The sequence below is a fragment of the Dermacentor andersoni genome, chromosome 1 (genome assembly GCF_023375885.2).
Source record: "Dermacentor andersoni chromosome 1, qqDerAnde1_hic_scaffold, whole genome shotgun sequence".
Classification (NCBI taxonomy): Eukaryota; Metazoa; Arthropoda; class Arachnida; order Ixodida; family Ixodidae; genus Dermacentor; species Dermacentor andersoni.
Window position 1 is genome coordinate 374,823,666 of NC_092814.1, and position 14,150 is coordinate 374,837,815.

The window sequence follows — 14,150 nt, forward strand, 5'->3', positions numbered from 1 at the left end:
AACGAGTATGCAGTGGCTGTTGCTGTAAGGTTTTTACTGATTGGTTATTCTCTACAGAACTCTGTCTATGACTGCCCGACTGATCACGGCATATGTCTGTTTGAGGAACAGACTGACACATTTTTTTTTTTTATTTTCTGTTGATAGACAGGAAGCTATAAGAAGTTTCCGTAGGACAAAATTTTGACGCGCAACCTTGTCTCTTCTGTTTCACGTGCAGATGATGCAGGCTTCTCTGTGGTGCATATGCTTATTCTGCGGCCTGTATTGCCTATTCATGAAGATCGAATGGTACAGCAAGAGTGAACGCGCCAGCGAAACGAAGAGACTCTTCCACGCTTTCACTGACCGCATCATCTGGTCTGTGTGCATCGCTTGTATCGCCTTCATCTGCGCTACTGGCCGTGGAGGTAAAGAACGGTGCCTGTTTCGCGCTCTCCGTTGGTATTGATGAGCGGGTTTTATAATGCTAGGCTGAAAACATGTTGAAGGGAAAGGGGGGCATTGGAATTGTGGTATATATGAGCGTGAGCATGACGTAGCAAGTTGTCTCTGCACTTTAATCACTACTTCATGTCGATCGCGCTTGTAGCTTACTGGGGCAACTGGGGAGCTTCATCTTTATTCAAGCTCACCAAGAGTAGCAGTGTTACGATAACCTTGGAACTTGCTGGTATGATTTTTTTGGCGCTACTCAACGAAATAAAATGTGGAAGTTATTCAGGAAAAGAAAGTTCACAACTATTGGGGCCCTATAACATAAAACTATTCCAATCTGTTTTTATTCCAACCTCCTGACGTCAAATTTAAGTAACCGCTGACGCAAGCATCTGGCGGTAACCCGCAGCGTTGCCTGAACAGACCAATCAAACGCTTTCCTCGTTTATGGGAGGTCACTTTTGTTTGCTTTCAAAACGCATAACATTGCCTACATTGAGCGGTTTTTCTTATAACCGAACAAAAGAAAAATAGTTATTTCTGATTCGACGCATTTTCGCCATTAGCCCTTTGTTATTGGTCAAAAGTTTTCTGGCTGCACCCACTTCGCCTACCTGTTGCGCGACATCACAAAACCGTGAAAGCTCACCGCGTCAAAGTGACGTGTAAGCGTTAGGGATGCGTTAATATGCCCAACAAAACTCGAAAGGAATAGATGGCTGCCGCCGATCGCCCAGGCACTGGCTACTCGCACCTGCCGGAAAGTATGTTTTTTTTTTTTGCATATAATAAACCTTTTCGCGTGGCCGCGTAAACTTTTCTAGCCCTTTCTGCACTTACGAGCTCGCTGTGCCAACTCTTCTTTTCTGAGTATGCATTTTAGCGGCATTCGCAACATTCCATTGCACGCCGCCGCGATTTTCGAATAGCCACCGCAAACTAAGTAAGGAAAAGCGGAACAATCGCGGACGCCGGAACCACCCTCTTCAACCGGTTGTCTATTTTCAAAGTGCTGGCTCGGCCCCATTGAAACCCTCTCCACTGGAGCTTGCTCCTCGCCTTCTGGTAGCCAATCACAAACGTAAAACCACTCAATGTAGGCAACGTTATTCATTTTTGAAAGCAAAGTGAACTATATAAACTGGGAATGCGTTTGAGTGGGCTCTTCAGGTAGCGCTGCGTGTCAGCGCCCGATGCTTGCGTGGGCAGTTGCGCGAATTTGACGTGAGGAGATTGGAATAAAAACATGTCGGTATAGTTTTACGTTGTAGGGCTCTAGGTCTTAGTACGTGCACGACTCGCATGCACCAATACGGCTTGTTTTTTGTGGATTGGCTTTTTATGTTTGCGAGTGTAGGCGCTTAAGTCAATTGAGCACCAAGTAATATGTCCAAAAAAGTGTGAGAAACCTCAGTTGTCAAGGTATAGGAAACCTCAGTTAGCTGCCTCTGAGTAACGCTACCTTAATTAGCGACTGGCTCCAAAGCCCAGTAAGTCCAGGGTGCTGATTGTGTGGGACTATCATTCTTTGCCAGTAGTCTTGTATCCGAAGTAACGCAACCAGTGTACGCTATATTAACATGCCCTACAAAAACAACAACAACACACACACACTGGCGCAAATCGTTGAAAGAGCACTCCGCAGCCGGGTAGCATGGCTCTGAAAAATAAACATGCGATACACCGAGAGCCATCTCAAGCCACGCTGCTTTCTTTGCACCAAAATGTTGTACCGAATGCGAGAATGCAAATGTGTCCCCTATCAGACGAGATATGGAGCACTGATTAATACTAAGGGGGTGGAAAATAGGAAAGCGCTCTCAATAACTGTGCCGTTTAGCGTTTAGCGATCAACCATAGTGCTTCGCAACATCAGTTGAATTGAACTGAATTGAATTTTATTTCTCGTTCATTCAAACGAGGGTAGACTGAGACTAAAGGCATAAAGCCTGACAAAGGTCCCAGCCCCCCCGAACGACAGGTTTGACAGCAGGTCACACACATATGCACAATTTTGCGCGTTACAACAGCGTTGGTTACTGTGAAAGTCCATGGTCATTCGATTCTTCAAATGTATAGTACAATGTACAGCAACGACTAAGTGCAAGTAAGCATTTGAGATGCTAATGGTATGCTAAAATTGTACAATTATGCATGAAATAAACGTCAGATAATTTATGGAGCAATATAGAGCAAGAACATGCGCATATAAAAACATCATAATTGTGTGCCAAAAGTAATAAAACACTGGGAACAGTACGTGGATGCAAACATTTGTGTTAATACAAAACCCAACAATAGATATTAAATGAAATCATGTGAATCCTGAAAAGAGAAAATATGTAATTCATGGCAGAAACATTTTTCATCTTATTACACGCATTTATTCAATTTTAAAGTATATGTCTTCCCTATCTAACCAATCTCTTATTCTTTGTTTAAATGTCTGTAAAGAAGTGTTTAAGGATACAGATGCACTGTAACTGTTCATTGTTTTTGTGGACTGATAGAGAAATGTTTGTTTCCCGTAACTGGTCCTTGCTTTTGGTGTGTGTCGTGAGCTGTGTCGCAAGGAGTATCCGGAGAGGTTACAATGACTACTTTGAGCGCTCGGATTTCTCTTTTGGATTTCTAGAAGAATTTTCATATAATATATCCTGTCCGCACGCAGCGTGTCATATTTTTGGAATAGTGGACCGGTTCTTAGATCTGAAAAAACGGCCATAGTAATTTGCATATAAGCGGATAACTCTTTTTTGTAAGGTAATCAATTTCGTGTGATTTGTTCTGGTGGTTGTACCCCAAACCAATATCCCGTAGCAAAGCTTTGAATAAATAAGTGCATTATACAGTTGTTTTTTCAGCCATGGAGGGATCAGGTGGCCAATTTTAAAGATTACACCGATGTTTTTTGACAATTCACCGCAAAGGGAATTTACGTGTGTATTCCATGACAATTCTTCACTGAAATGTATGCCCAGAAACTTTTGTTGTTTGACCTGTTTAATGAGGTAGTTGTTAAATTTTACTTGTATTCTACCATCAATTCTTTTATTAGGCGCCCTAAATATAATGTAGGTTGTTTTAGTTGCGTTCAACTGGAGTTTGTTGGTCGTCAACCAGTCAGATAACAAAATTGTATATTCATTTACACACTGCTGTAATTCTGTTGTGTTATCAGCTGTAAAGAACACATTTGTATCATCCGCATACATTGCCAATGTTTGTGAACCTGATAAATCTGTAATATCATTAACATAAATTAGAAATAGTAACGGTCCAAACTTTGAACCTTGTGGGACACCTTGGTGTAGGGTAAGCATGTCAGATGCAGTAGTTCCCAGCTGCACGAACTGTTTTCTATTAAATATATAACTTTTTATCAAGTCATTTGCAACGCCTCGTACTCCGTATATTTCCAATTTTTCAGGATATAGTGGTCAATCGAATCAAATGCCTTTCTCAGACCCAAAAACAGGCCAAGCGTTAACTTCTTCTGTTCGATGTTAGCAATTATTCGATCTTTAATATCCAGTAAAGCTTGCTCAGTTGACTTATTTTTTTGAAAACCGTATTGGCAAATATTTTGCCTGCCTTCCACGGATTTTTGTCGAGCCGATGACTAGGGCAACGTTTATTTTCTTCGTCTTAGCGCTTTCCTGTCTCCCGCAGGTCTTGTATACCAAAATGAAAACAAAATGAAATTGCACTTATAAATGAAATATTCGAGCGTTTTGCACAAAGTATGCTAACTGGCTGCGAGTTGACGGATTTACAGGACCGACGGCAACTGTCACCCCTTAAGCACCTTGTACGGCGCGCAAACCGCACTTCCTGCAATCCTGGAAAAAGACGACTTGCAGCAGTGTTCGGCCCGGAAAGGCTAGTGCGCACGGGGCGCTCCCACATTCCCATTAACGGAACGCAAAAGTTTTGGGAAGGCCTGGCGCTCTGCTCTTCGTGTTTCCCTCTTTTGCACTTTCTTGGTTTGAACTCAAGCCATGCACGAAGAAAATGTCGCTACATTTGTGCAACGAGTATTTTCATAGCCCCGGCCCACCCCTATTCCCGTACAGTCACTGCTCTTTTCTCTGTCTGCCGTGAAACAAACGCAGGAATTGTGAACCGCTTTCTTTCCTGGAACGGCTTCGTGCCCTTGAGCCACCTGTCGTTTGGAGTGTACCTCATTCACTACCCCGTCTTCCTCCTGACGCACCACGTCGCCAGGGAACGCATCTTCTATTCCCATTTCACTCTGGTAAGCTGCATTTCTGTTTCTTCATAGTTAGTGACAGATTCACGGTAATTGTGCTGATAAAATACCTCACATTGTCTTTAAAAATGCGGACATTTTAGTTTAGGCGCTCAGGTTAGAGTGGTTCTCTTGTGTTAACGTAACGATCGTCGTTGGCTTGCAAATGTAGATCATGACCGCACCGACAAAACTTTAATGTAGGTAATTTTAGCACGAAAGATATAACAAACTTGTTCTAAGCGTAATTTCCCATTCGAATAATAATTTGCGCAGCAACAGTATGTGATTTATATTAAGCACATAGGTGAGTAAAAACACTATATTTCTTGCCACAAATTTACGATAAAGAGTTGCAGTAGCCCCACCAGAAAAGTCTGTCTTCATAAAGAGACAGTGGGCAAGAAGAAAAAACTATTTTTGTAAGCTTTGACCCTCACCTGAAGTTAATTTTTCCTTGAATCGCCTGCTTTTAATGGTAGCGATTTTACCAAAACTCTGCGAACTGCGCAGCCTTTGCAAGGTTCTCGTGTAAACGTACTTTAGCCAAGCATTTATAAAAAGCCTGCGCGGCTGTTCGAAAAGGCTGGTGATACGCTAAGTATGACTTCCCCCTTTCCGGAATATGACCAATTCAGCCAACACCTTCTGTAGTTGTTCGGTGATGGCTACGTATATATAAACACGGACATTGTTATTTAGGACATGCAAATATGAGACGCTTGTAATATCGCTGTCCGGATCACAATTGGCAATACCTCCCTAGGGGACATTTCATGAAGTAGTACCAGAGCAATTTACCGACCTACGTCCGCCGGCATGTGTATATAGAACAAATATGCTACGTGCATCGCTAGCACGCGTGCTCCATCAGTGCTTCCGCCTCGGCGGTGCGATCACGAGTTATTTTAATCTCTGCTAAGATCAATTTGTTTCCAAGCGCCCAGCCACTTAAGTCTCGTTAAGTGACCGTTCATGGCAGGCACCTCACCAGTTGACTGAGTTCCATTTTTAGTAGCCCCACGCAAGATAAGCAAACCCGACGTATTGGCGCTATATCTGAGCTACTTTCGTGCATTCAGGACTTCCGTAAAGATAGCATCGTTGTTGAGCGGTAGCTAGTGTTAGTGCTAAGGAAAGGCAAGTAGCGCCGACGCATCAAGCTTTCAGGATGCTGTATTCCGCGCGTATTTCACCTGGTGGACGGTACGCAATGCCGAACAAAGATGGAAAGTCGGGAAAATCGGTTAACGCTTATTTTTAAAGTTCAATACGGTGAGGGAAAAGAACAAACAAATTAAACAAAAAGAAAATGCTTGCGCTGACTTTAATCTGAGCATTCCCTGCAAAAAGGGGCACATCTGCACAAAAAATACGCCAAGTATGTCCATAAAAACACAACGTGCGCCTCATCGTTTCCTGCACGACCTTTGCTGGTTTACTTATTAGGCAACATCCCCTCTAGCCTGCTGTATTACGAATGGTGTTATGGTTTATTTCACGCTTTTGGCGATACAGCTGATTGCCTGTGTTACTGCCTAATTGAAAGTTAGCTCTAGGGCATTATTTTTTTCGCTCTCTTGCTTGCACTTGTTCGCATAGATTTTTTTTGTTAATTTTTTCAGTATTTTGATGCGCTTATGTGAGCCTCAACTACAACTTTCGGGCTTCCGTTGCACTTTAGCATGTGACATCCCGAACGCATATTTTTTTCAGAACAAAGAAGCTTGCAAGCGGAAATTATACCCACAATTCATATGATTAGGTAGTTCTGCGCGATTTCCTTGGTAAAGTTTTTGTTATTTGCAAGTTCCAGATGTGATGCGCACTAGCACGCTGTCCTGTTACTACAGTGGTTATAGCAGAAAATTATGACCAATGTGCGGACACTTCAATTAGTCCTCTATATAGGGAATTTTTTTATATATAGTCTTTTTATATGGTGTGTAAATACTTCCTGAAACTTTTCAAGTTTGACGAAGCTTCCTCCCATACCCATGACGATGACTTAGAGGCGAAGGCGCTGCTCTGCTGAGCACGAAGTCTTGAGTTCAATCCCAAGGAGAGGCGGTGGCCTTTCGATGGGGCGCAGGGCAAAAGCGCTTGTTTGCATAGATTTAAGAACAGATTGAAGAACCCCAGGTGGTCGAAATCATTCCGCAATCCCCCACTATGGCGTGCCTCTTAATCAGATCGTGGTTTTGGCACGCAAAACTCCAGAAAAAAGTTTTTTAAACGTCACCCGATCATACCGATTCAAAATTTTCATGGCACTGCATCAAGGTGTGCGTCACATTGCAGGCTTTAAGCTGTGCTTCAGCACGTGACATGCAGGTTGAACCTGCGTCTTACTTATTTGAAACGCAGAGCCAGCGCTTTTACCTCACACTCGATGTCGACGTGGCAAGTATCGGGGATCCTTGGTGTTCGACCTTAATGTATACACAGGCATCAACCACTTGGAACTTAAAAAAAAAAGAAATAAAATGGCAAAGCAGTCGAGGTAATACCGAAAGTTAATTGATCAACAGTAGGTGAATACGAAATGCTAAAACCTGTAGGTAACGTTACGGCGAGTAGATTTCTCTTTGTCAAAGCAACAACACGAGGTTTTCCTGAATAGGACGACGAGTACTCTGGTCAAAATTTTGGCCACAGACTGAACGTTCACATGTTTCATCAACACTTTATCAACAGCACGGGACACATTTGATTCATGGTAAAATTGTACGCACGAAAATCTGTGATACAAACGGAATGCAGCGCCAGAAGTACGTCGCATGTAACTTGCATGTGCTTGCTGCTTCAGACGTCTGCCCCACAGCCTGGCAGACGTCTTACCGAATTTTACAGATGGTGTGCCAGAGTGGATCAATGACTTGTTTGATACCTGCGCATAATTCTGGGAAATGCCTGTGCGGCGCCTTTAATTTCATTTTTGTGCCCAACGCAGGTATCCCAGTGCTTCGCCGTCGTGGTGTGGAGCTACATCCTGAGCTACTTCCTGTTCATCACATGCGACGCACCGACGGGTCACCTGGAGAAGCTAGTGTTCATGCGTGAACGACGGACACGCGCAGTGTGTACCAACGGCGCGACAAACGGGGCAACTCAAAATGGCATCAGCGGCAACAACGCGAACCACCTGGCCGTCGGGATCATCGCTACCGGTACCATCAAGAAATTTCTGAGCGGGGCACCTACCTCGAAGGTAGCAGCAGCAGCAGGCAGCGAAGCAAGCCGCGCCAAAAAATGCAACAGATTCTGACGGGAACACGCTGATCCTTGCCCTCTCCCAGCAGAAGCTATCGAGTGTGGCAATTCTATGGTGACACTTCTTTTTTACCCCGGTGTGACTCACCGATGACGTTGTCGTTGGACCACCACAACTTCTAAGAAGTCAGTGCCCGAACTGTGAAGTGATGTGCGTGTGCAAGTGCGAAGGATAGGTTAAGACAAACTCTGTGGTATTGTTGCCCTGTTTCTGTCTCAGGAGGTTGTTTTGCCATAGCAGGAGTATTTACTTGCAGCCACTGAGCCTTTCACGTAACATGCAACCACCTCTCACCTGAATGCTGACCACTCTGCCAAATAGTTTGACGGTGGCTTGCATGATCGAAATTTTCCAGCCGCTCGCAAATTCAAGTTATCCTTGCATTTATGATATGTAGTGAAAGTTGTGTGTCGCTTATGAAGAATTATTGATAATAATTACATTGAATATCATAACATGGGCGTCCTTCCTGTCTAGCCAAAAAGCGCAATGTCTTTAGACGTTTACATATAAATCAGCACATTGCTGCATCAGAAACTCACGCCATGCGGCGCATCGCTTTACCTACACATTAACACATTCATACTGCGGTACTTGTTATAGAAGAAGTACCCTTCTTTTAACAAAGCGGTGAATCCCCTTTCTGAAACTACCGACAACACTAACCGCAGTTACTTGGAGGCCGATGCATATTATATCTATGTATGAGGTAGGCCTTATTTAAGTAGAACGTGACAAATGCAAATTTCTCAGTACGACTGCGTCACTGAACTTAAGGTGAGTAATGGCTGGGTACATCTCATTGCTACAAGGACCATTTTGTGTGGGTTTGCTACGAACTAATCCTTACAACTCGCGCAGCTGTGTGCCTAGATGTTCGGTTAACTTCAGTGACATTTAGAAAGTGTTAATTTGACGCAGAGGTCGTAAACTTACGTTGCGCCCATGATTTTTAAAGAGCAGGCGTGAGAATTTTATGCTAAATTTCAAAGAAAGTATGTAATTGTATTTTTGACGCTGAGTCACCTGGGGGCATTTCGCCAGGAATGCCGAGTATAGAACTCACAATTACACATGTTTTCATCCCTGGGTTGGTTGAGAAAGAGTCACATAGAGGGCGAATCAATCAAATAACCCTCCACCTTTTCGGGCAGGGTGGTAAACTAAGAAGCGGTCGGTGCCTCTCAATATAGGGACATCGGCTAAACGCTATTTACTACTGGCCTCAGTTCTCGGCACAAGGTTGCATCATGTATCGAGGCCAATTTTCCACTTGATTACAGCACGAGCTAGATAGTGTGGTAAGCGACCAAGTATGTCGAAAACAATTTGCACGACCAACAAAAAGACAGTGGTTCGGAGCAGCTATTAGGCACGCGGCGTGCGCCTGGAAGGTGGCACGCGCTGGACGATATACGTGTCCAAACGTTCTTTCTTTTGCGATTATACAACGCACGCACTACACAAAGTGAGCATTCGTTCGTAAAAAAGTGCAATAATTACCAGGGAGACAAATAGTTGTGTTGATGTTATGGTTCGCACCACTGAAGTTCTTACTGTACAGAACTCTGTTAAAATAAAATTTGCCTTTAAGCATAAGAGGATTTGTTAAAGGCTGTAATGTTCAAGCGTCTGTTCAAGTCCTTTGGCGATAGCTGTAGCAAAGTCCCTGGGAACACGAAACAAACGCGACAATTGCGCCTGCTTCGATTGGTCAACTGCATATGGAAATGAATGCGTCATGCTCACTCAAGTTGCTTTCACTCAATTGAAATGTCACTAGCTGGTGTGCTCACTGCAACACACTGCGCTAAGTGCATTATCTGTCTGATGATTCAAGAATGCTGTCTTGCTTCAGGTGGGTGCACACACGCAAGTTGTAGCCAGGCTTGCGTCATCGCCCGCATGTGCGTCGCAAGGGCAGCGCGCGTGCTGAAACAAACCACGATGACACCGAGAAATACTATCTAGAAGCAGTGCGGGACCAACGCTTATACGTCTTCGGTGGAGGGGTAATGACGATAAAAAAAACAACTTTGAAGCAATATTGTTGGTTTAGTGCGATGGCAGTGCAGTATGGCGGCTGCGAGTTACAAATTTCATCTGATCCTGGCGCTATGCCATGATTTTTAAACGCTGCTTTCGCGAAGACTGCCAAAGATCTCTAATAACGCAGCTTCAAAGATGAACTTGCATTTTTTTAACCAAGGGAACGTAGTTTCAACAGGTTGTTTTGATTCTTCATTCACTTGCCCGTTTTATTTATTTTTCACAAGTTTTCCCATCATCAATTATTAGCAGAATTTCAGGAAACGCGTTTCATGGTCAGATGGTGCGAGGGCAAAGCGGATCCTGCAAAACGTAGTGCGAGAAAAATATGATGCAATCTGAAGATTATGTGCGTGATGTGTAGGTCATGATAAATGGGGTCGTCATTTTTCAATGTCATTTGTAATCGGGGGCATCATTTGTGGCTGGATCACTTCTAGCTTCACCCCTATTATCGCTAGGAATGCTAACTGAGCGAACACGTGCTGTATAGCAGGGCTGTGCACTTTGTTTTGTGACTTCACCCTACTTCGACCGAAATTTACACTTTCAAGCCCGGCGTGACAAAAGCTTTGACGTTAAACTCACCGTAGCCTACTTGGGAGCATCTCCATTAGATCCCTTTAATCGGGCAAGGCAGCATGACGTCATGTATTGAAGTGCACAGGCTTTGTGCTATCAAGGAGGTGTTGACTGAGCTCGGAGAGTGATATGAACGGAATAAAATTGAAAAAGTCCGGGCAAAATTTGTCTCTAGAGTGATCAGAAAGTATTCTGCAAAAGCAAGTCACGTGAGCTACACTTTCGTCGAATACAAATGTATATATATTTAATTATTGCACTTGGATGCCTGTTGACAGTGGAAGGCTTGTTTATTCCGACAATTCATATTCTGACAGTGGTGGCCGCATTCCGATACGGGTGGAATGCATATGCACTCGTGTATTGTGCACCAGGGGCACGATAACCCCAGAAAGGCAAAATTAATCCAGAGACCCCCACATCGGTGTGCCTCACCATCCGATTGTAGTTTGGCACGTGAAGTACCATAATATAATAAGCCCCCTTCGCAGAGTGTGTATGCATTAGTCACCGATTCGTAACGGAAATACTAGTCTCTAACTGCGTTGCCCACTTTATCAAGGGTTTTAGTTAGGGGGTGCGTTGTAATACGGTCTGCTTATGTTAAGCATGCTTTATGTTAACGCCATAAAAACGCAACTGGAAATCCGCCAATTAGAATTTAATTTATCGTACACGTGTAATGGAGAAATGGTGCAACAGAAGGTTTCCGCGCTCATGTATGCGGGCGACATAGTGCTGCTAGCGGCCAATGCAAGAAATTTACAGAGACTGGCCAATATGTGTGGCAACGCAACGACAAATCTAGGCCTTTAATTTAGCACAGAGAATTCGGGAATTATGATCTTCAATGAAGAGACGAGGAGCTACGCGCTTTCGATTCAACAGCAAGTTATACCCATAGTCGAGCCATGTAAATAGCTCGACGTACAGATAAACAAAGGAAAGGGTTACTCAAGCACCCACCAAGGTAATCTGAAAATAAAAGGGAAGCGGAATGCAGCAATAATGAAGCATAAGGGACTTTGGGGTCACAACAAATATGAGGTGGTGCCTTAGAATCTGGAATGAAGTGATAGTGCCAGCGCTGACATTCGCAAATGCCATTCTGTGCCTAATCAGGTATATTGTCGGGGTTGGATGTTAACTACAGATCGGGGGCCGGTTGGCACTGGGAGGCCACCGCAAAACCACAAATGTGGCCATGCAAGGGGACATGGTTTGGGCCTCATTTCAAGGCGGAGAAGCGAAAAGCAAAATTATTTTCAAACAAAAACTCAGGAACATGAATCAAAATAAACAGGCGGCAGAAGTGCACAAGTATCTGTACCTAAAATGTGTGGACACATAATGGAGGGAGAGGACAAGAAACTTGGCCACCAAGTACAGGGTAATTGAAAGTATAGACAGACAACTGGGAGTAATCAGACAGAAAGTGAGCCAGAGACAGCAAATTGGATGCAAAGAATGGAAACGAAAAAGACCATGTAAATTTACAGGAATGAGAAAGAGAAATCTGAAGGGTAAATCTGTACGATATCACGAAGGGAAGTACCTTGCTATTTGAGGCTAGAGCTGGTTGCCTAACTGCAAAAATTTACCGGAGCAAATATTCAGAAATAGATGAGGCATGCGTTTACTGCATCAAAAATCCGGAGACTGCTCCCCACATCCTAATCAAACCCGAAGGGATTTACCAAACGAGACCAGTACGTCCAACTCCCAGAAGCGCTTCGATTTAAAGTGGACGAGAGTATTAACCGGTCAGCAGTCGAGAGAAGAGATGTTTAGAGTATTGGTGGAAAAAAAGCAGGGAAGAGACTGATATGACCGGATCCATACAGGCATAGGCAGTGGTAAAATGTAGATATCGAATATTAAAGAGATGTATACAAGAATGCAAGCAGAAAAAAGCATTGATATCATACCTGAGTAACTCAATCTGGCTAGTTGACGATTTGTGAGCGTCCTCTTTCAAAGCCGATGCCAATAAATCATGATCCTCATGATGCTTCATAACCTGAAATTCAAGGGTACTTCTTTTTTTTGCTGCGTGGCTGCCGTACGAAATAGAAAGCAATAACTGCACCCTTTGCGTGGTTTCAGCGTCGCTGACGCACACACGCTTTGTCACGCGCCCATCCGGCATGCACTTCTGCTTTTGCCCAAACGACGTGAAAAATAGATCTTTAGCATAATAATCTTTTATTTTTCATCGCGCCCCCTCAAAACAGCCTTCTTTAATAATTTGACATTACAACGACGCGGCTTCTGACTGCTCGACAGCTGTTTAATTTTTTGTCTTTAAATGAAACCGCACTGCTGCATTTTGAATCGTGTAGAACGAGCTAACCCTACTTTTCACGTTAAATATGAAGGCCGACTGCCACAAAATTATTGACCGCGTAAAAAGCCTAATTTCAGATATAAAAGATACACGAAAGCTTCCGTGCCAAATGTTACGTTCGAAATAGCAGCGGATGCGTCTCGTGAAGCTGGAGAAGATAGCAGTTTGTGATGCCGAATCTGAAAAAAAAGGGCCACCATTATTGCTTGCCAGAAGTGACGCATGAGCTAGAACGCCCAGCTTCTAGACTAGGCCTGCGATATTTTACGGAACCCACGGCTGCCTCTGGCTCGCTGACAAATGTCCGCAGCAATGTGCAGACTTACGTCATATGAGGTAAACGCCAGATGCACGCGTCGTCTGCTTAAGTTCTATTTCAGGCTTACTATTAAGAAAATGAGGTCATTACCAGCCCTGAAACTCTGCCAAGCTTTCTTGAATACTATAAAGTACTCTTTTATAACCAATTTACTCACGCGATATTTTGTTGTAGTTGACCTTTAATGATACTTGCTGCAGGGCAGCAAACCAGACGTGTGGAAGGTAAGCACACCCACATCTGCTTTCTTCTATCTCTTTCTCTGTAATATTGATGGCAGTTACTGAGGTGCCACGATGGTGCAATGGTAGGTGATTGCCACTGAGTTTCTTTCTGAATACCATTCACTTTTTTCATTTGTTAATGCAGCAGTACAAAAGCAGTGAGATTCGGGGTGCAAGGGCTACATGGTCACTAGATGTGTCCAGTTTTCCCTGCAATACAAGGCAGCAAGCACCTGCCGTGGCTGCTTAGTGGCTTTGGTGTAGAGCTACTAAGCACGAGGTCACGCGATCAAATCCCGGCCACGGCGGCGGCATTTCGATGGAGGCGAAATGCAAAAAACACCTGTTGACTTTGCTTTAAATGCAGCTCAAAGAACCCCAGGTAGGTGAGTAAGTAGGCAGGTAGTAGGCAGGTAGGTAGGTATTACACATTATTCATGTCCGCAAGAATCTTCACCCCGTTTTTATGGACAAGAACGGCACCGAGAGCGGCGCTGCTGCGCCGGCGTTGAGAGCGCCGCATGCGAAGCAAAATTCTTTTAGCGGGTGGTACCCCTCTCCCATCTCTCGTTTGCACCGCCTTGATTGCCTCCTGCACTGCGCGTGTTTGGGCACGTTTCGTGCCGCGCGCGGTGTGTGCCTACGGGTGTGCGCGTGGACATTTC

At 44.1% G+C, this 14,150-nt stretch overlaps 1 protein-coding gene across 1 annotated transcript in view; it reads left to right on the plus strand.

The window, feature by feature from the left end:
- LOC126518566 (nose resistant to fluoxetine protein 6-like) overlaps positions 1-9,592 on the plus strand; it is a 48,661-nt gene extending 39,069 nt beyond the window's left edge. The window contains exons 13-15 of the mRNA XM_050168341.3: positions 221-410; positions 4,554-4,696; positions 7,644-9,592. Of these exons, the coding sequence (XP_050024298.2) occupies positions 221-410; positions 4,554-4,696; positions 7,644-7,958 (648 nt within the window). The 3' untranslated portion in view covers positions 7,959-9,592. The remainder of the gene's footprint in view (positions 1-220; positions 411-4,553; positions 4,697-7,643) is intronic.
- The last annotated feature ends 4,558 nt before the right edge of the window (positions 9,593-14,150 follow it).